Below are 23,284 nucleotides of genomic sequence, written 5' to 3'. Positions count from 1 at the left end.
TTTGCATTTTTCCACCAATGGTAAAGGATGACTGGGAAAGGAAGCTGATCCTAGATCTGTAACTGCCCTTCCTAGGGGAAATTCACCCCCGAGACAATCGAGTTCTCAGCACTCAGCAAGGTGCACAGGTTTTACATATTGGCAGGTTGACATATGACTAACACATGACTGTTTCCTTGTTGAGATTCAATTTCCAATCTTTGGGCCCCTGTTGTTCAGCCTATATATGTTTTATGACCTTCCTTATTCCATGTGCCATGGAGTGGAGATCCAGATGTTTGCAGACAGGTGGTTATCTACATTTATGGAAAGAGAGCTGAGCAAGTGGCAGTTGAGAATGTTTCAACAATGGCTCAACAAATCCTGGCTCACCCTAAATGTGGGAAAAACAGTAGCCATGTATTTCTTCATGTATTAAAAACAGCAGGTCTACTCCCGTATCCTCATACATGGCCAAAAGATCCAAACGGCCTCAGGATTCAAACACCTCGGCATAAACCTTGATCCCACCCTCAATTAAAAACGATTTCTCCACCGAGGCTTCCAGGATGTTCTTACATGCTATGGGTTTCTCCCATTTCTTACTGTATCACCAACTGGTCTCAAGCATGTGAGAAATCCCTGAACCTCTCAAATCACTCTATAAAGAAGTATTGATAATCTTGTACAACAAAAACACGGCACTACCACTACTGCAATATAATACCAAGTTCAACCTGTTTAGTTTCGACAACTTCATTCTGTTCTCAGAAATCTGCCTGGTTTACAAGATAATTCACAATCTAGCACCTCCACCCCCGAGTGTCTGTAAACTTCTGCTCCGAGCAAAATAGCAGTGTTCCAAGAACCTCCACCAGGGGGGACTGTAAGCATCTCCAGACGGAAACATTCTCTGAATCAGATGGGAACATGCATGACATCAGAATCCCCCAACCAGGATTTCAGAAAAACCTAAGAAAGTTCCCAGAATTTTGCAACCCTAGACAAAATTATACATGGTGCATTGGTATATTGACATGGGAGACAACAATGAAAATCATGGACTGTCACTGTTTTAGTTAATAAAAGTGTCACACAAACCAGGGATATTTCACATTTGAATAGTTTATTAAACAATGTCCATTTTACTTCCCAAGTCTTCTCTCCAACAGAGTGATTGACATACAGTTGACGTTAAAATAGAAAATAAAACGTTGAGGAGCAGGGAGGAAGAGGAAGAAGAGGAGGTGAGGAGTACAGAGTACATAGCAGCTGACTCCCACCTTACTTATGTTCAATATCAGTCATTTTAATGACATTAATAATTATAACAGTATGGACACTGACTATAAGAAGAACATGTGTAGCAACAAATAAAAATGAGAACCAACAGTAATCATTAAAAACAAAGATATTTAAGAGATTTCAAATCATATCTCTTATAAGTGGATTTTTTTTAAAGCTAAATATTGTAAATCCTTTCTGTAAGTATTTGATGTAGATTTTTTCATGTTTTGTTTTTTTAGTAACTTTATGTTTTTAAAAGAGTAGTGACCCAAAGTTCTGCATGCTGATTCGATCAATTTGCTGGGTCAATGCATGACATCACTGCATTCTATTCTATCTACTGTTCACACACACACACACGCACGCACGCACGCACGCACGCACGCACGCACGCACGCACACACACACACACGACTAGTTACACTATCATCCTGTCTATGGTATCTTATATTTCTATAGCATCTTTGCTTGGGAAACTACTCCCCAGAGCTAAATGTATCAGCGGCCAGAAGTGTTGCAGTTGTCTTGGTAAAGAAACATTTAGTGTACCTCCCAAATGGCACCCTGCTCCCTATATAATGTGCTACTTTTGACCAGAGCCCACCAGGTTTATGTCAAAAGTAGTGCAATATATAAGGAATATGGTGCCATTTGGGACACTTAATTGATCATAGGAAGAGCTGAAGATGGCACAAATTTCTGTTGTTTAAATGTTCTTTAGAGAAACACTAAGAAGGCCAACTCACAGATGAAGAAAGAGACCTCTATCAAAAAACTTGACCATCATTGTCTGGCTCACACCCAGAACATAATAATACAAACAAAAACCAACAACACCCTGTTGATACAATTATTTACACAGCTGTTTCCATAGTTACGTACTGTACGTGTGATGCTTTATTTACTTGTGTTGTTATGGCAATCTTGTTGTATTTTCAACGTTGGTCTGTACAGTGGTCCAATGTACACGTTGGTCATGTTCTGTGTAGTGTGTGTGTGTGTGTGTGTGTGTGTGTGTGTGTGTGTGTGTGTGTGTGTGTGTGTGTGTGTGTGTGTGTGTGTGTGTGTGTGTGTGTGTGTGTGTGTGTGTGTGTGTGTGTGTGTGTGTGTGTGAGTGTGTATCAGGATGCAGTGGGGTAGGGTGACAGAGGAAACATAACTCTCTCTCTCTCTCCTTCACTGATCCACTTTATCTCTTTAGATTGAGATGTTTTTTATTGTCACATACACCCAGTTTAACAAAGAAAAGATCATTCTACCACAAATACACACACGCAATATTTGAGTGTGTGATAGCGCCAAATACACACAAACACACAATATGTGATTGTGTGAAAGCTTCAAGTACACACACACACAATACCTGAGTGTATGAGAGATTCAAATACACACACACGCAATATGTGATTGTGTGAAAGCTTCAAGTACACACACACACACAAACACACACACACAATGTGTTAGTGTATGAGGGCTTCAAATACACACACACACACACACACACACACACACACACACACACACACACACACACACACACACACACACACACACACACACACACACACACACACACACACACACACACACACACACACACACACACACACACACACACACACACACACACACACAATATGTTAGTGTATGAGAGATTCCGTGAATGCAAGAGCATGAGAGTCCTTCTGCCATAATAATAATTAGGCTAAGGATGGTGTGTTTGTGTGTGTGTGAGCATGGTGGTCTCAAGGGATGGGAGGTTCACAAGCATCCATTCCTATATACCTGTCACCAAAAAATGTAACACAAATGAACAGAACTAAAAACCACAGCAGGACTTAACTCTCAGACACACAGAGACACCTACTGTACATATCAGGGTCACATATCAACATGTATGTGCATATGAACATGTGATGTATATGCCCTGTTATACTGAAAACACACACACGCACATACATGCCTGCACGTACACACACATTCATTCAAAGAAACATAAAGACAATGTGCATCCTATTCCCTATATAGTGCACTATTTTTGACAAAAATAAGTGTATTATAAAGGAATAGGGTGCCATTTGGGAGACAGACACAGACATTTTGAACCCTAAAGTATACTGTCTATGAAGAAGGCATTAAGGAAATATTGCTGAAATAAATACAAATAAATTAAATTATATAAATCAGTGGGTTAAAAAACATTAAAACTCTGTTAAATACAACAAATCATCAATTAATAAAACAAAAAAACATATCTTTAAAAATAATAATCCATACCAAGTCACATCTGCTAATAGAAAACATACTTTTGTACGGGTCCAAAAGACAGACAGTACTCTGACAACCTGTAGATGGAGACACACAGGTACATTTGTAAACAACAGACAGAGTAAAAGACATACAGACAGAAAAACAGACAGAAGTGGACGGATCTCAATTTAGACATTCAGAAATCATGTCAGTATGAGGGAATGGAGGTGTATGTAGTCTTGAGGATGTGTAGGGGGGGGTAGGTGAAGAGGAGTGAAGAGGAATGAAGAGGGGTGAAGAGGGATGAAGAGGGGTGAAAAGGAATGAAGAGGGGTGAAGAGGGATGAAGAGGGGTGAAAAGGAATGAAGAGGGGTGAAGAGGGATGAAGAGGGGTGAAAAGGAATGAAGAGGGGTGAAGAGGGGTGAAGAGGGATGAGGAGGGGTGAAGAGGGCTGAAGAGGGGTGAAGAGGGGTGAGGAAGGCTGAAGAGGGGTGAAACGGGGTGAGTGAGGTGAGCTGAAGAAGGCTGAAGAGTAGTGAAGAGGGGTGAAGAGGGGTGAAGAGGGATGAGGAGGGGTGAAGGGGGCTGAAGAGGGGTGAAGAGGGGTGAGGAAGGCTGAAGAGGGGTGAAAAGGGGTGAGTGAGGTGAGCTGAAGAGGGCTGAAGAGTAGTGAAGAGGGGTGAGTGAGGAGGGCTGAAGAGGGGTGAAGAGGGTTGAGTGAGGAGAGGTGAGGGGAGGGTGAGGTTGTGTGGTTGTCTGGGGGGTCAGAGGGGTGAAGGGGGCAGAAGTGGCTATGGCCAAGGGGATGGGTGGTAGGGGGTGCAGGGGTTAAATCAGTATTTCGAAAGTCTCACAGGAAGTCCTGTGGAACAGTGTCTGACATCCCTTCCTGTTGCGACAGACACAGTTGATTGGCAGTGCTGCGGTGATCCCCTCTAAAACCTGTCCTGGATCAGCCACCGCCGTCCAAAATAAAATAACTTTATCGACATTAGTTGGTTGGTGACAACAGTGCAGACAGATAAACGGGACTTCATGGCAGTGTGAATGTTTCTCTAGGCTTGGAGCTGATAGGTGGACTGATTTGAGAACTCACAGGGAATCAGGAAGGGGGAAGCAGACGTGATTGGTTTGTATTGGGAGAGAGGCGGGGACTGGGGAGTGGACAGCACCAAAACATGTTGGACAGTGATAGCCATTTGGGTGGGTAGGGAGCCAAACAGCTGTGTGTGTGTGTGTGCGACATTGTGTGTATTTATGACAATAGTAGACTGAGTATATCTCAATAATGATATAGGTTGATCACATCGATCTTGTACTGTGTTGGTCAGCCATTTGTCACTCTAAGCATTGTCATTGTGTATATGGATGTGTACTATAGAAGTGAGAGTATGTGTGTGTGTGTCAGTAAATGTACATGTGAGAGTATGTCTAGGTGAGTGTGTGTGTAACCCTATACAATGTCTGTGCGATGCAAGTCCCTGTGTGTAGAGTGGCGGTAGAGGGGTCAGGCTCAGACTGGGATGAGACTCCGCCTGGGAGATAGGGGTCATCCTGGTTTGGGGGCCAGTAGTTGAAGTTGGGAGGTTACAGCTGGGTTTAGTGGGCAGTAGTTGAAGTTGGGAGGTTACAGTGGGGTTTAGCGGGCAGTAGTTGGAGTTTGGAGGTTATAGCTGGGATTAATTTTCAGTAGTTGAAGTTGGGAGGTTATAGCTGGGTTTAGTGGGCAGTAGTTGAAGTTGGGAGGTTACAGCTGGGATTAGTGGGCAGTAGTTGAAGTTGGGAGGTTATAGCTGGGTTTAATGGGCAGTAGTTGAAGTTGGGAGGTTATAGCTGGCATTAGCGGGCAGTAGTTGAAGTTGGGCGGTTATAGCTGGGTTTAGTGGGCAGTAGTTGAAGTTGGGAGGTTACAGCTGGGATTAGTGGGCAGTAGTTGAAGTTGGGAGGTTATAGCTGGGTTTAATGGGCAGTAGTTGAAGTTGGGAGGTTACAGTTGGGGTTTAGCGGGCAGTAGTTGAAGTTGGGAGGTTATAGCTGGGTTTAGTGGGCAGTAGTTGAAGTTGGGAGGTTATAGCTGGGTTTAGTGGGTAATAGTTGAAGTTGGGAGGTTATAGCTGGGTTGAGTGGGCAGTAGTTGAAGTTGGGAGGTTACAGCTGGGATTAATTTTCAGTAGTTGAAGTTGGGAGGTTATAGCTGGGTTTAGTGGGCAGTAGTTGAAGTTGGGAGGTTACAGCTGGGATTAGTGGGCAGTAGTTGAAGTTGGGAGGTTATAGCTGGGTTTAGTGGGCAGTAGTTGAAGTTGGGAGGTTATAGCTGGCTTTAGCGGGCAGTAGTTGAAGTTGGGAGGTTATAGCTGGGTTTAATGGGCAGTAGTTGAAGTTGGGAGGTTACAGTTGGGGTTTAGCGGGCAGTAGTTGAAGTTGGGAGGTTATAGCTGGGTTTAGTGGGCAGTAGTTGAAGTTGGGAGGTTATAGCTGGCTTTAGCGGGCAGTAGTTGAAGTTGGGAGGTTATAGCTGGGTTTAGTGGGCAGTAGTTGAAGTTGGGAGGTTATAGCTGGCTTTAGCGGGCAGTAGTTGAAGTTGGGAGGTTATAGCTGGGTTTAGTGGGCAGTAGTTGAAGTTGGGAGGTTACAGTGGGGTTTAGCGGGCAGTAGTTGAAGTTGGGAGGTTATAGCTGGGTTTAGCGGGCAGTAGTTGAAGTTGGGAGGTTATAGCTGGGTTTAGCGGGCAGTAGTTGAAGTTGGGAGGTTATAGCTGGGTTTAGCGGGCAGTAGTTGAAGTTGGGAGGTTATAGCTGGGTTTAGCAGGCAGTAGTTGAAGTTGGGAGGTTATAGCTGGGTTTAGCAGGCAGTAGTTGAAGTTGGGAGGTTATAGCTGGGTTTAGCGGGCAGTAGTTGAAGTTGGGAGGTTATAGCTGGGTTTAATGGGCAGTAGTTGAAGTTGGGGTTTTAGCTGGGTTTAGTGGGCAGTAGTTGGAGTTGGGGGATGTCCCAACTAGTTGGTCGGGGGTACAGTTATTGTTGGGGGCTATAGCAGTGTCTGGGGGCCGGTGGGTCCTTGGGAGGTTTAAGGGTACAGTCAAAGTTGGGGGCATCCTGTGTGGTTGTTTCTGGTTGAGAAGTTAAAAGTGGGGGGCTATAGCAGGGAAGGGGATTGGGGTCCGATGATGTTGGTCTGAGGTACAGGAGCAGGGTTTGGGGGCTATAACAGGGAGGGGGAAGGAGGTGGTCCCGTGTCATTGCCCTGGGGTACAGGAGCAGGGTTTGGGGGGGGCTATAGCAGGGAGGTGGGGGTCCTGTATCATTGGCCTGGGGTACAGGAGTTGGGTTTTGGGGGCTATAGCAGGGTGGTTGGGGTCCTATGTCGTTGGCCTGGGTTGCAGAGGCAGGGTTTGGGGGCTATAGCAGGGAGGTTGGGGTCCCGTATCGTTGGCCTGGGGTGCAGAGGCAGGGTTTGGGGGGCTATAGCAGGGAGGTGGGGGTCCTGTGTCATTGGCTGGGGTATAGGAGCAGGGTTTGGGGGTCCTGTGAAGTTGGCCTGGGGTGCAGAGGCAGGGTTTGGGGGGCTATAGCAGGGAGGTGGGGGTCCTGTGTCATTGGCTGGGGTATAGGAGCAGGGTTTGGGGGGGCTATAGCAGGGAGGTGGGGGTCCTGTGTCATTGGCTGGGGTATAGGAGCAGGGTTTGGGGGGGGCTATAGCAGGGAGGTGGGGGTCCTGTGTCATTGGCTGGGGTACAGGAGCAGGGTTTGGGGGCTATAGCAGGGCAATGGGGGTCCTGTGTCGTTGGCCTGGGGTGATGGAGCAGGGTTTGGGGGGGGCTATATCAGGGAGGTGGGGGTCCTGTGTCATTGGCTGGGGTACAGGAGCAGGGTTTGGGGGGCTATAGCAGGGCAATGGGGGTCCTGTGTCATTGGCTGGGGTACAGGAGCAGGGTTTGGGGGGCTATAGCAATCTGTCCATGAAGCTAGTGTCGAGGCGCTGGATGAGCACGCGGATGAAGGACATCTCTTTGCGTGTGTTCTCAAAGATGATGCGTGGGTCGTCGGACTGGCAACGCAGGCAGTTAGGGGCCATCACCATGGCCAGGTTGTTCACATCCATCTTAGTGATCACCACGTTGGCAGGCTGGCCAAACACCTGGAGGGAGAGAGAGAGATGATGATGGGTGTGTTTGATTGTGTGTGTGTTTGCTACCTATAGGAAGTGGGTGATGTTGAAGTTGATAGTGTGTATTTGGAACAGAAGATGAGTTTGGAGCAGATGATGTGTGTGTTACCTGTAGAAAGCGTATGAGGTAGCAGAGCACCAGTTTGTTGATGTGAGGAAGACCCATCACTACGTTGACTGCAGCCTCAGGGTCATCATAGTGAGTGATACACTCCTCATAGAACTCATGAGGAATCAACGGCTCCTCCAACTCCCTGTACCACAACTTCAACAGAGAGGCTGGTTGGGTTGTCGGGGGGTGGGGTGGGAATAAGGGGAGCAGAGAGGGGGGAGAGAGAAGGGGAAAATAGGTAGAATTGTAAAAGGGAGACGGTGAGAAATAGTTATTTTTGGGCTCTAGCTATCTGTATGTACAGTGTAAGTCAATTTTTTTTACAAATTCATTGACAGTCCAATCAAGAGACAGAAACAGTTGAGTGGTCAGACACACAGCCCCCCCATAAACACACTGACACTAATGCCTTAATCACACACAGAACAGACCAGAAGAACACCATGGCACTTCTCTATGTGTGAGTGTGTGCTCATCCATGTCTGTGTTGGTAATAGAGTTGTGACGGATGATGACCTCTGCCAACCTCCACACAGGATTGCTCCTTCTTTTCTGCTATGAAATCTATTTGATTGTTATTTTATAAAAATTGCAGTAGTTTGGCAGCGGGCCCATTCAGTGTGTCAGTGTGGTGGGGGGAATGTGTGTGTGTGCTGGGAGTGGGTCATCCAATCATGTTGACCTGCTGCTGCAGCTCCTAACATGCTTTGGTGTTGGGGCTATTAATATTCAGAGAGAATTAGAGCACCGCAGAGGGCCTGGGGCTAGGAGAGGGTTGGAGAGAAGGGGGAGGCCCTGGGGCTAGGGGAGGGTTGGAGAGAGGGCGGAGGCCCTGGGGCTAGGGGAGGGTTGGAGAGAGGGCGGAGGCCCTGGGGCTAGGGGAGGGTTGGAGAGAGGGCGGAGGCCCTGGGGCTAGGGGAGGGTTGGAGAGAAGGGGGAGGCCCTGGGGCTAGGGGAGGGTTGGAGAGAGGGCGGAGGCCCTGGGGCTAGGGGAGGGTTGGAGAGAGGGCGGAGGCCCTGGGGCTAGGGGAGGGTTGGAGAGAGGGCGTAGGCCCTGGGGCTAGGGGAGGGTTGGAGAGAGGGCGGAGGCACTGGGGTTAGGGGAGGGTTGGAGAGAAGGCGGAGGCCCGGGGCTAGGGGAGGGTGGGAGAGAAGGGGGGGGGGAGAGAAGGGGGCGGTCCTGGTGCTAGGGGAGGGTGCATAGCCATTACTATGTACCCGTACTCCCCATTTAAAGTGCCACCAGCCATCACTGGTGTATAGTATGTGTATTACCTGGGATGTGTGGGTCCTCCAGGTCCGTGGGGATCTTCCATTGGTCCACTTGCAGTTTGAGAGCGTTGACCTCATCTATGTCACCTGGAACCCTGTGAGGTCAGGGGTCAGAAACACATTAGACTCCTCCTTCCTTCCTCACAGCATTTCTATCCCTTTACCAATCCCTCTAGCTCATTCATGTATTGCTCTTCCTTTGTCTGGTCTCCATTAAGTACTAGGGCCCAGATTAACAAAACCTTCTTAAGATATTTCTTCTTAACTGACTTTTTTCCTTAACTATTTTATTGGTCATATACACGTGTTTAGCAGATATTGCGGGTGTAACGAAATGTTTGTTAAGCAAAGTTGCTATTCCTCAAAAAGGTTATTGGAAATGTTCTTGCGCTATTTCTTCTGTTTCTCTGTAAGCAAAAAGATAAGAAGAAATTAGATTCTTGAAAATAAAGTTGTTGGAAATGAAATTCCAAGATAGCTAAACCATTGTCTTAAACTCAGGGCAGTGAGAGAAAAAGCTCATGAAAGCGATTGAATATGTTATTTCACTCACAAACTTCATCTGAAAGTTTCTGTGTTGATTATTTTAATCCCAAGAACACGTTTTAAAACAGTAATATCAGTATGAAATATACTAATATGATTGCCATTGCTCGCTAGATAGCTAGCTAAAACGGTTGCCTAACAACAACAAGATATTTGAGAAATTTGTAAGAAAATCATTACATCTTAAGATATTGTTGAGGAATTGCACGTAGGAACTATCTTATGAACTATTTTTTTTCTTAAGAAACTTCTTAAGTTTTTGCGTAAGAAGTGTTTTGTGAATCTGGGCCCAGGATCTTCACTGACAGGCATGTCTAATACTACTAACTCCTCCCTCCTTCCCTTTACCCCACTTCCACTCCTCCCTCTCGCCCTCCCTACCTCTCTCCCTAGTGTTAGTGAGTGAGAGGTAGGTACTGACCTGAAGATGCCCTCTATTTGGTCTCCATTAAGACCCAGGACCTCCTCAGAGAGGCGTGTCTGGACCCAGGGCAGCTGGCTGTCGGGGTAACGCTCCTTCTGCAGTGACATCACTTCCTCCAGGGAAGAGCCAAACATGGAGGGGCTGAAGATGGCGTTCCTGGCGTGTTTAATCTCCTCCAGACACGGCTTCTGCAACCCCTGGATTACAACACAGGCAGATACGTCAATCAATCTATGAATTAATCAATAAGTCAAATGTATTTTATAAAGCCCTTTTTACTTCAGCAGTTGTCACAAAGTGCTTAAAGTTATCCGGCCTAAATGCCAGAGCATGCAATGCAGAGGCAGAAGCAGAGTGGCCTGGAAAAGTTCCATAGAAGGAAGGAACCTAGAGAGGAACCAGGTTCAGAGAGGTGGCCCATCCTTTTCAGGTAGAGATTTAGAGTACATTTGTTTTTTTTCTATAAATGAGGATTTCCTATACTGGACATTAAGATACAAAGGGGGAACATGGCTATATTCAATACAATTCACAAGTTGATTTAAAACCTATCTTTAACCTTTTATAATGGTTGGTTTTTCAGTGGCAGGGACTGGGAGACTAGTCAGGATTGAGGCAAAGATGAACGGAGCAAAGTACAGAGAGATCCTTGATGAAAACCTGCTCCAGAGTGCTCAAGACCTCAGACTGGGGAGAAGTTTCACCTTCCAACAGGACAACGACAGTAAACACACAGCCAAGACAATACAGGAGTTGCTTCAATACAAATCTCTGAATGCCCTTGAGTGGCCCAGCCAGAGCCCGGACTTGAACCCAATCTAACATCTCTGGAGACCTGAAAATAGCTTTGCAGCAACAGTCCCCATCCAACCTGAGAGAACTTGAGAGGATCTGCAGAGAAGAATGGGAGAAACTCCCCAAATACAGGTGTGCCAAGCTTGTAGCATCATACCCAACAAGACTCAATGCTGTAATTGCTGCTAAAGGTGTTTCAACAAAGTACTGAGTAAAGGGTCTGAAAACTTATGTAAATGTTATATCAGTTTAAAAAAAAATGTAAACAAAAATTAACAGTTCTGCCATAATATAAAACTACGGCTCTTGAGGCGAAGCCCAAAGTCACATATTACACACTATGTTTAGCAACTGCGTGTTTACGGAAAAATAATGGTATTCATAAATGTATCTAAATTCATAATTAAAAAATATGTTGGATTCAAGTCTCCATCTCAACCAAAAAGAAAAGTTAAAGAAAATTATTAAATCAAATCAAACTGTATTAAAGTGCATTTAAAGTTTGATTCGATTTGTTTCTATTCTTTAACTAATTTTTAGTTGAAATGGTTGAAATGGAGAGGTGAATCAAACATATCAATTCTACATTTTAAGGGGAAAATAGAGCATGGTAAAAGGATGAGGAAAAGAGAGCATGGTTAAAGGATGGGGAAAAGAGAGCATGGTTAAAGGATGAGGAAAAGAGAGCATGGTTAAAGGATGAGGAAAATAGAGCATGGTAAAAGGATGAGGAAAAGAGAGCATGGTTAAAGGATGGGGAAAAGAGAGCATGGTTAAAGGATGGGGAAAAGAGAGCATGGTTAAAGGATGAGGAAAAGAGAGCATGGTTAAAGGATGAGGAAAAGAGAGCATGGTTAAAGGATGAGGAAAATAGAGCATGGTAAAAGGATGAGGAAAAGAGAGCATGGTTAAAGGATGAGGAAATGAGAGCATGGTTAAAGGATGAGGAAAAGAGAGCATGGTTGAAGGATGAGGAAAAGAGAGCATGGTTAAAGGATGAGGAAATGAGAGCATGGTTAAAGGATGAGGAAAATAGAGCATGGTAAAAGGATGAGGAAAAGAGAGCATGGTTAAAGGATGGGGAAAAGAGAGCATGGTTGAAGGATGAGGAAAAGAGAGCATGGTTAAAGGATGAGGAAATGAGAGCATGGTTAAAGGATGAGGAAAATGGAGAAGAGAGAGAGAGAGAGAGAGAGAGAGAGAGAGAGAGAGGGGGAAAGTGAGAGCGTTCAGTGGGTTTGATCTTCCTTCACAAGGGCATAATCAGTACTATTAATCCCCCGGTAGAGGCTCTGCTCTGGGGTTAATACCAGTCAAACACTGTGCCTCAGGCTACAGGCTGCATTCAGGGTGTGTATGTGTGAGTCCACCAAGTGACAAACTGTCTCTATTACCACCCTGCAGAGATGCTGGCACATGCTACATGCCTCACACACGCTATGCCAACCACTAGTGCCTGCTATCACAGGCTGGCATCGCCACGGGTGATAGGAGACAGGAACACACACACACACACACACACACACACACACACACACACACACACACACACACACACACACACACACACACACACACACACACACACACACACACACACACACACACACACACACACACACACACACACACACACACACACACACACACACACACACACACACACAAAAAAAAATGAATTACACTACCCACCACTATCAATCCATATTTTCACTCTTTCATTCCCTGTCTATTCGTCTTCCTCCCTCTCCATCCCAGTCAATTCCTCTACACTGCTCCTTTGCTCTGATCCTCCCTCTATCCCTTGGTCTCACTCTCCATCTGTCTTTCCTCTGTCCCTCATCTGCCCTTTCCTTCAGTTCAGCCCTCTGTCTGTTTCTGCCTCTATAGAGGCACTATAGTGTAGACAGCAGATGACTGCCTCACTGGCCCCCTCCTGTGGTCGGAAAGAGAGAAGCACCATTCCATGACAGGAAGTAGAATTATTGCTCCATGGTCACATTGGGGCCTTTTTGAGAGGATGTAGTGTTAGCAAACTTTCAAATAGAAATGTATTGTGATATATAACTGATATTAGATAGAATAAAGAAACCTGTCAGCTCTATTCATTCTATTTCAATCTCCAATATTCAAAATATTTCACATGAACTGAGCTAGATGTAGCCCACTGGTCACAAACTGGTTAAATCAATGTTGTTTCACCTAATTTGTCAACATATTGTGATGTGGAATCTACCCGGAAAATACATTGAATTAGAAAAAAGTAATTAGCATAAACTATTGTTAAGAGGATAACATTTCAACCACAAGATCATGTCATCATGGTAACCAACTTTCAAAATAGACAAACCTTGCATAAAATATGTTGAAATTGTACCTTTGAAACAACGTAGTGCAGGGTGGTATACCGTATTTGACTATATACCGGTATTTATCCACGGACCGGTTTGGGTTCTTACTTTACCTACAATAACAGTATTTGAATGTTTTGTTTGTTAAATGTGATACGCCGTGTATAACGTCCATGTTTTATAGTTTACTCCGCTACTTGAGTCATCCCTCTCTGCTCTCTCAATTCAATTCAATTCAAGGGGCTTTATTGGCATGGGAAACATATGTTTACATTGCCAAAGCAAGTGGAGAAGATAATATACAAAAGTTAAATAAACAATAAAAATGAACAGTAAACATTACAACCACAGATGTTCCAAAAGAATAAAGACATTACAAATATCATATTATGTATATATACAGTGTTGTAACGATGTACAAATGGTTAAAGTACAAAGAGGGAAAATATATAAGCATAAATATGGGTTGTATATACAGTGGTGTTTGTTCATCACTGGTTGACCTTTTCTTGTGGCAACAGGTCACAGGTCTCTCTCTCTCTCCATGCTGCTTTCCACACAAACCTAGTGTTGCTTGACCAGGAGACACTTGCGTTTAGTCTGCATGGTCAATGCAGCACATGCAACAATGTTGATGACAACGATGTTGTTTCCACTAATCTTAATATAAAACCACAAGCATTATATAATTACAATATTAGTTTGTATTTCTTACATCTGCAAACAGCTAGTTTGTATTTTCTTAGCACTAATGCTAATCGCTAGTTAGCTGGCAAGGTAACTAGCTAATAAAAGTACTGAGCCACAGCAAACGTAGCTAGCTAATACAGCCTGATACCAGTGCTGGTGGAGGCCTAAATCAGCATGTTGTTTATGCAACAGTATCTTCTAAATCAAAGAGGAAATAGGCGAAGCATGAATACATTGGCTACATGAATAAAGATTTAATGTAGCCAAAGATTATAGTGTCCCCTAGGAAGCACTCACATCACTTTGGTTTCTACCCTGTCACAATAACTCATCCATGGCATTTTCATTTGTTGTCATGTCAAACAACACTGTATTCAAAGTGCCCACTATTATTTATATTCTAACTATAGAATTAGAATAAACTTTATATTTCCATGACTCCAAAAGTTCACCAAATGTTTTGATCTAAATCGCAATTGCAACATTTGGTTAAAAATAAGGCCTAGTTTTATTGCCCATATTGTGGCAGTGTGGAAATGATCTCAAATGAGTGCAGGAAACGCAGAAATGATTTTAGGTTGAAGTTGAATTGAACATTATAAAACAAGCAGAAAGGAGGAGAAAGACCCCTTTAAATAATTTAGAATGTATGTGTTGCCACCCTAGGATCACTCACTACTCATAAAGCACCCTAGGATCACTCACTACTCATAAAGCACCCTAGGATCACTCACTACTCATAAAGCACCCTAGGATCACTCACTACTCATAAAGCACCATAGGATCACTCACTACTCATAAAGCACCCTCGGATCACTCACTACTCATAAAGCACCCTGGGATCACTGACTACTCATAAAGCACCCTAGGATCACTCACTACTCATAAAGTAAATGTAGAACTTTTATTAATCAAAAATATTAAATACCGTCAAATACCATCATACCGTCAAAAATGTGAAAAATACCATGATATGATATTTTGGCCAAACAATGTCAGATCTTCAAAGTAATATCCACTATAAGAACCGTACCCAATTCTCCAAATTACGTGTTGTGCCCAGTGGGAGGCTAGTAGTCTGGTTTACGCAGGGATATTAGATGGTCCGATCACACAAATTGCCTGGGTGCCAAACGTCTGGATGGATAATGTAATTTAATTACTTAAAAATCATACAATGTGATTTTCTGGATTTTTGTTTTAGATTCTGTCTCTCACAGTTGAAGTGTACCTATGATAAAAATGACAGACCTCTACATGCTTTGTAAGTAGGAAAACCTGCAAAATCGGCAGTGTATCAAATATTTGTTCTCCCCACTGTATATTATGCCCAGCCTTTGGAACTTTGGTTTTCCTAGATATGGCTCTTATATTGTGATCACTACATCCATTTGGATACTGCTTTAAAGCAAATATCTGCAGCGTTAGTAAAAATGTGATCAATACATGTTGATGATTTAATTCCTGTGCTGTTTGTAACTACCCTGGTAGGTTGACTGACAACCTGATCGAGGTTGCAGGCACTGGTTACGGTTTGAAGTTTCTTCCTGAGTGGGCAGCTTGATGATAGCCAGTCGATATTTAAATCACCCAGAAAATATACTTCTCTGTTGATATCACATACATTATCAAGCATTTCACACATATTATCCAGATATTGACTGTTAGCACTTGGTGTTCTTTAGCAGCTTCCCACAAGAATGGGCTTTAGGTGAGGTAGATGAACCTGCAGCCATATTACTTCAACAGTATTTAACATTAGATAATCTCTAAGCTTTACAGGAATGTGGTTCTGAATATAGACAGCAACACAGCCTCCGTTGGCATTTCTGTCTTTTTGGTAGATGTTATAACCATGTATTGCTACCACTGTATCATCAAAGGTATTATCTAAGTGAGTTTCAGAGGTAGTCAGAATATGAATATCATCTGTTACAAGCAAGTTATTGACTTCATGGACCTTGTTCTTAGGCTACATATGTTGATATGGGCTATTTTTAGCACATTTCTGGGTTTTTAATGCTTTACTGGGAAGCTTATCAGAGGTAGACATCCTCATGTTATTTACATTGGAGCTGATAGTGCAGGGTGAGTTGCATACAGTGGTCTTCCTACTATTGCACACCGCCTCAGTGCTAACAGTGTAACTCTGGTTTATAGGCTCATGATTACTGCTTACAATAGCTGTAGGATAAACAGATGTATTCGGTGCAATTAGGGGTACATGTCACAACAGTAGGGATTAATTGAGCTGGTCTTGGATCATTTACCAGTCATTGTTTCAACGCAGCCTTGAAATGCGAGGACAGAGTCCAGGAGATAAGATGATTTGGATGGACTCCGTCATTCCTGTAGAGTATCTTCTGTTTCCAGAAGGTGTCAAAGTTATCAATAAAAGTGACTCCAGCAGAGCTACAGTCTTTTAGCCAGATGTGTAATGCCAGCAGTCTGCTGAATCTTTCACACACACGGCCCAATGATGGTACTGGACCTGAAATTATTGGCCGTTTTTTGTAGTATTTTAATGCTAAAATCAGTTCTATAAAATCCATTTTCAAATGTTCCGAGCTAGCCCTCCTGATGTCGTTCAACCCCACATGGACTACGACAGTGTCAGCTCCCGGCATCTGTGGTAGAACAGTCGGAAGCAGCCTTGTTATGTCCTGTACTTGTGCTCCTGGGTAACACAGGGTTTTTGCCTTGGGGACCGAGATGTTTCTCACCATAGAGCTGCCTATGATGACAGGTGATGTTGAATGGGCCGGTCTCTCAGGCATCCTCACTGTCTGGTGAGGCTGGGAGCTCCGAGGATTTGAACCTGAGGTAGAAGGCACCGGAGAGGGAGATAGAGCCGAGGACGAAGACGCAGGTACGAAGACGAAGGCAACGGAACCTCTAGATCTAGGGAGGCAAAGCTGTTTCTGGTCTGAGTCAGTTCCAGGCTCAACATCTCCATGGAAACCCCCGTTGCCAGAGCACGCACTGTTCGACTTCCACGGCGAGTGACGTACCTCCATGGCTGGTTGGTTGGGTCGAGATCAGGTCCGTTCTCCAGGGAAGGGGAAACCCCTTCGGGGATGGAACCCTGCCTGGCTGTGGAGAGCAAAACTTCCACCAGACCAGAGCGGCGACCGGCTACTGGGGTGGAAGAAAAATAAAAGTAGGTGGGCGTGGGTTCCCCAGTAGCTATGTAGGTTTTCTACTTGTTTGCTAAGAGTAGCTACTTCACTCCTGTAGTCCTCCGCAAACATGCAGTTGCTACATTGAAAGTCAGCGCGGTCCACATTGTCCCGAAACAAAGCAAAGTAAACACAACTCCTGCAATGTTGGAAACGTTCAATAGCGGTCTCCATTTGAGACGCCGAGCCAGCTAGGCTAGCTGGGCTTTCGCCCCCTATACGGAATCTGGCAGGATCCCGGGACAGATAGCTGCGCTCACAGGAATTTAGCCCAACAGAGCCGCAGGATTCAAAATAAAATAAAAGTATATAAAAACACTGTCAGCTTTTAAACCGAGATCTTTAGTTCAGATTTCAGTGTTCGACAAACCTCAAAGAGGTTTCTTGGGCATTCAAAAGGTCAGAGTAGAGATCAACACTGGTCACCACCCACTGGGCAAAGACTGGTTGAATCAACATGGAAAACTGATGTGATTTGAAAAAAGTAATCAATTTAAGGGAATTGTCTTTTTTCCCTCAACTGAAATCCAATGACGTGGTGACATTTTTTGTTGATTTCACGTTGAATTCATGTTAGTTGACAACTCAACTAAATGTATATCAAAACTAGACGATGAACTGAAGTCTGTGCCCAGTGGGCAGTAGAGAGACGCCATTATATTACAACCCATTTAAACCAGTGGAGTGGCCTGATAATGATTGGTACTGGTCTAAAACCGACAGCTAACTGGGCTTGTATCGATCGGAACTGGTTTAGTGAGTCAGTTAGTCAGATAGTGTTTTTTTAGGTCAGGGCGAGGTAAGATGAACAACGGAATGGAACGTCCCCCAGGAGATGGTTTCCATGACACCCAACCTTCCCTCCACACCCTCCCAGCCTTACCCCCTTCTCTCTCGCACACACACACACACACACACACACACACACACACACACACACACACACACACACACACACACACACACACACACACACACACACACACACACACACACACACACACACACACACACACACACACACACACACACACACACACACACACACACTCCTCCGTCTGGGAGCCTGGTAAACAGAGGCAAACTGTAGAGTTGTGATCTGGTATAAAAACACTCAGAAGATACATTTGCCTAAAGGGCCCCTGTAATTGGTGGACTAGTTAAGAAGCATGTGAGCATGTGTGTGTTTTATGTGTGCGTTTGTGTGTGTGCAAGGGTGTGGGCGGATACGTGTGTGTGCCGTGTTGTCCCAGCAGTCTCAGCAGGAGTCCTGCTCCAGACATTTACATTAATAATACACTACATTTTGTACACCGCTTGCTGAAACAATAACTAAATTAAGACAAATACACACACACACACACACACACACACACACACACACACACACACACACACACACACACACACACACACACACACACACACACACACACACACACACACACACACACACACACACACACACACACACACACACACACACACACACACACACACACACACACACAGCTAGCGGGAGATTATTCAAATGAGAGGCTAATGAAATGGAAAAACAGGAAGTCCTTTGTCACACAAACAGTAAAGTACTAAATCAAAGGATAAATGATAAGACTAATTGGAGTTTAGCTTATCCTCTCATTCACCTATTATTATCTGACCCTGCTGGTCATCTATGAACGTTTGAACATCTTGAAGAACAATCTGGCCTTAATGTCTATGTACTCTTATAATCTCCATCCGGCACAGCCGGAAGAGGACTGGCCACCCCTCAGAGCCTGGTTCCTCTCTAGGTTTCTTCCTAAGTTCCTGCCTTTCTAGGGAGTTTTTCCTAGCTACCGTGCTTCTATATCTGCATTGCTTGTTGTTTGAGGTTTTAGGCTGGGTTTCTGTATAAGCACTTTGTGACATCTGCTGATGTAAAAAGTGCTTCATAAATACATTTGATTGATCTACTTATTAATATTCAGAAAATAAGAGCCAAAAGCAATACAAGTCCATGGTGACATACCGTTGAATGTGTGTGTATGTAGTGTGTGTGTGTTGTGTGTAAGTAGCATGTCATTGTGCCCCATATTCCCCTCCCATTCCCATCCCTGGGAGCATTCCGATATGGAATTCTTAATCAGATGGCGGTGGGGTACGCCGTGTTATCAGGGTGTGTACAGTGTCTCTGTTTGTGTGTGTGCGTATCCGTGCGTGTGTGTGTTTGTCTGTGTGTGTGTGGCGTGCATGAGGAGGTGTGTTAATTAAGTGGCGTGTGTTGTTGCCTTAGGGATGGCTAGTAGCTAGCTACATAGACCTCGTTACTCCCCTTGGTTACAGTGCTGTCAGCCAATTAACAGCTAGCTAACTAACCCTGCACTAACAGTGCTACGGCTAAAAGGGGAGGAAGATGAGCACAGACACAGCCCCGCCAGGTACAGAGACAACAGACAGACATCCCAGGAGAGGAAGATTAGAAGGAAGAGAAAAGAAACAGGGAATAACCAAGCACAGACCTTCTTCGCCCCGGTCAGAGCAGCCTTCTGCAGTTTACGGTAACAGTATTTGGCATAGCCGCTGATCGCCACTCCTGGAAGAAATAACACACACACAGAGGTTAGTGGTTAGATCATACAGCAACGTGTTGTAATTACCGAAGAGACGTGGACTCAAAACACTGGTACAGGAAGGAAACAGAGATAATACACACACACACAATAGTTCATTACTGGAGGGTAACACTTGTCTAATTCTGGAAACACACCATACTGCTCCAGGCCACTGTCCTCCTGACCCTACAAGAACACACGCACACAAACACACATACACTGACACAATGTTCAACCATCAAGTTCCTGTTGTCTACATAGTTACATACACACAACAGCAGGATTTCACTGAGGTAACAGTCCTAGCAGTTACCAGTTACCCTACACTAATGTAAAAAGCCTGAACTGATGCCCAGGACTCTCCCCTTAGAGAGACTGCAGTGCAGACAGATGTAATATGGGACAGAGAGGAGAGGTGGAGGGAGAACCTCCTTTCAATCAGATAACAAAATGATCTAGTAAAATGAATTAGTAGACACCCATATGAAAAAAATACTATAACAGACTGTGCTCTAAATACTGTAGTATTACTATATTTAAAGTATACTTTTTGCAGAAGTATACTGTAGTATTCACTGTAGTGTTTTTGTGGACATCCCTGTAGTACACTGTAGTAAAGTTTACTATAGTATAAACACTAATATTACTATAGTAAAAACTATATTATAAACTGGGTGGTTGGAGCCCTGAATGTTGATTAGCTGAAAGCAGTGGTATATTAGACCGTATACCATGGGCGTGACAAAACATTTATTTTTACTGCTCTAATTACATTGGTAACCAGTTATAATAGCAATACGACAACCTGGGAGTTTGTGATATATGGCCAACATAACCCGGCTAAGGGCTGTGTCCAGGCACTCTGCATCGCGTCGTACATAAGAACAGCTCTTAGCCGTGATATATTGGCCATATACAACACCCCTTCGTGACTTATTGCTTAAGTATACACTACCGTTTAAAAGTTTGGGGCACTTAGACATTTCCTTGTTTTTGAAAGAAAGAAAAAAAATGGTCCATTAAAATAACATCAAGTTGATCAGAAATACAGTGTAGACATTGTTAATGTTGTAAATGACTATTGAAGCTGGAAACGGCTGATTTTTAATGGAATATCTACATAGGCGTACACAGGCCCTTTATCAGCAACCATCACTCCTGTGTTCCAGTGGCACGTTGTGTTAGCTAATCCAAGTTTATCATTTTGAAAGGCTAATTAATCATTAGAAAACCCTTTCACAATTATGTTAGCACAGCTGAAAACTGTTGTTCTGATTAAAGAAGCTATAAATCTGGCTTTCGTTAGACTAATTCAGTATGTGGAGCATCAGCATTTGTGGGTTTGATTACACTCAAAATAGCCAGAAACAAAGAGCTTTCTTCTGAAACTCATCAGTCTATTCTTGTTCTGAAAGATGAAGTCTATTCCATGTGAGAAATTGCCAAGAAACTGAAGAACTCGTACAACGCTATGTACTTCTCCCTTCACAGAACAGAGCAAACTGTCTCTAACCAGAATATAAAGAGGAGTGGGAGGCCCCGGTGCACAACTGAGCAACAGGACAAGTACATTAGAGTATCTAGTTTGAGAAACAGACACCTCACAAGCCCTCAACTGGCAGCTTCATTAAATAGTACCCACAAAACACCAGTCTCAACGTCTGTGTGCACCATTAAAATGCATCGCCACAGCCAGCTAGCCACCACACACACAAGCACGTAAACACACACATCACACACTATCTCTCATCCAACCTTTAGTATCGTTAAGGGGGTCCATGTGTCTGTAGATGTATCCCTCCAGGTAGGAGTGGAAGCGAGGTGTAGGCGGGAAGAAGGCCAGACACACAGCCATGAGCTCCCAGCCCCTCTCCAGACTATCGTAGCGGAAGTTCTCTGTGAGAAGTAGTGGATGAGGTTAGTGTTCATTTGACTTCAGGTTGACTGTGCATCAAGCCTGTGTCTAATGAATGAATAGGTTTGTTATTTATGTGTCCAGTAGTTTACACACTGTTAGTGTTACACAGTGTGTGTGCACGTAGCTGTGTGTGTTCAGGTGTAAAGCTGGCCGTGTGTGAGTGTGTGTGAGCGTGTGTGAGCGTGTGTGTGTGTCTGTGTGTGCACCTGTAGTCTGACGACACAGCTGAATGTAGAGTTCATCACGAAGACCCTGGCTGCTCCAACCACGCACTGCCACCTGGGAAGAAAAGAGAGGGAGGGGTAGAAGAAAGAGAGAAAAGACAGAGAAGGGAGAGAAGGGAATTATTAAAAGTCACATATGTTTCCATGATGTGCAGAATTAATAAACTGAAGAAAAATGTAAGCTTAAAAGACGTAAATGCATAAAATAACAGAGTAAAAAAGTAGAGAAGTGAGAAGCAACACAATGAAAGTAAATTCAAAGAGAGACATGAACAAGTAGAAGCAGAGAACGGAGAGAGGGATAATAAAAGGGCCTGTGCAGACCTCTAGGGCGATGTTCAGGGGGCCAGTCTTGGCGCGAAAGAGAGAGAGAAAGACAGAGAGGAAATGAGGGGGGGTGGAATCATTAGGTCATGTTTATTTCCTTGATGCACAAAATCAGAAACTGAAGATAAATTGAAGCTTAAAGCACATAAATGACACATGGCTGCAGAAGGGGAGACAATGGCTCAGTCCAAAATGGCACCCTTTGCCTTTTAGTGCATTACTTTTGACCAAAAGTAGTGCACTATATAGAGAATAGGGTGCCATTTGGGATATGACATAAGGATATCAGAGAGTCTGCAGACCTCCAGGGCGACAGTGAGCGGGTCAGTCTTGGCCCGGCGGTCTCCCATGTAGGTCTGGATGAGTTTAAAGATCTCCACCGCCTCTCTCTTCACCGCACGGTCTGACGTCACGATCATGGGCTTTTTGATTGGCTCACTGCTCCACGCCAGCATGTTGGCTATGGACACCTTGCGCCGGAACAGACCCTGAGAGGGAGGAAGAGGAGGAGGGGGAGAGGAAGGAGGAGGAGGAAGGAATGATAGGTCAATATTTAGCTTTAGTTATACTAGATATTATATAGATGTGTTTGTGTGAGACAGTGAGTACTGAGAGTGTGACTGTTCCTGTGTATTTTAAATTGTAAAGCGGCGTGTGTGTCTGTAATATATCAGTGTGTGTTAAAGTGTAAAGTTAAGTGTGTGTGGGTGGGTGTACCTGTGTGTGTTTGTTAAAGTGTTTGGAGGCCCAGTTCTCAATGTCGGTCTCGGAGGACGGCTTCCTCAAGGTAAATTCTGGGAACACTCCACAGCTGGCACTGGGCATCATGTTCCGAGCATTCCGACTCGCCTCGAACTGAGCACACGCTCCAAGATCCTCCGACTGAGGGAGAGAGGAAGAGAAGGAGAGACAGAGAGAGAGGGAGGGAGAGAGAGTGAATGCGAGAGTAAGGTTGAGAGGGAGAGAGAAAGAGAGAGGTTGAGAATCAGAGAGAAAGAGAGAGGTTGAGAATGAGAGAGCGAGAGAGAGACAGACAGAGATAAAGAGAGAAAGAGAGAGAAACAGTAGCAGTAGACAAACACATGATGTTAAAAGGGAATGCTGTGAGGAAAGAGAGAGTAGAGGACAGCCTGACATCTTTTTTTCCTTTTAACGTCTCATTTTTT

General features: G+C 44.3%; 1 protein-coding gene across 2 annotated transcripts in view; it reads right to left on the bottom strand.

Moving 5' to 3' along the window:
- Positions 1–1,523: 1,523 nt before the first annotated feature.
- arhgap39 (Rho GTPase activating protein 39) overlaps positions 1,524–23,284 on the bottom strand; it is a 186,048-nt gene continuing 164,287 nt past the window's right edge. Inside the window, exons 6-15 of one of the 2 annotated variants that reach the window (XM_046300339.1) lie at positions 22,836–23,000; positions 22,421–22,606; positions 22,116–22,142; positions 21,774–21,846; positions 21,405–21,545; positions 19,557–19,630; positions 10,038–10,237; positions 9,074–9,165; positions 7,796–7,965; positions 1,524–7,656 (exon numbers count right to left, since the gene is read on the bottom strand). In XM_046300339.1, coding sequence (XP_046156295.1) covers positions 7,462–7,656; positions 7,796–7,965; positions 9,074–9,165; positions 10,038–10,237; positions 19,557–19,630; positions 21,405–21,545; positions 21,774–21,846; positions 22,116–22,142; positions 22,421–22,606; positions 22,836–23,000 — 1,323 coding nt within the window. In that variant the 3' untranslated portion in view covers positions 1,524–7,461. The remainder of the gene's footprint in view (positions 7,657–7,795; positions 7,966–9,073; positions 9,166–10,037; positions 10,238–19,556; positions 19,631–21,404; positions 21,546–21,773; positions 21,847–22,115; positions 22,143–22,420; positions 22,607–22,835; positions 23,001–23,284) is intronic. The other variant, XM_046300341.1, reaches the window with a different exon arrangement.

This window comes from Oncorhynchus gorbuscha, linkage group LG15 (assembly GCF_021184085.1).
Source record: "Oncorhynchus gorbuscha isolate QuinsamMale2020 ecotype Even-year linkage group LG15, OgorEven_v1.0, whole genome shotgun sequence".
NCBI classification, from domain to species: Eukaryota; Metazoa; Chordata; class Actinopteri; order Salmoniformes; family Salmonidae; genus Oncorhynchus; species Oncorhynchus gorbuscha.
The sequence above is the reverse complement of the archived record's forward strand: the minus strand, read 5'-3'. Positions and strand labels throughout refer to the sequence as shown.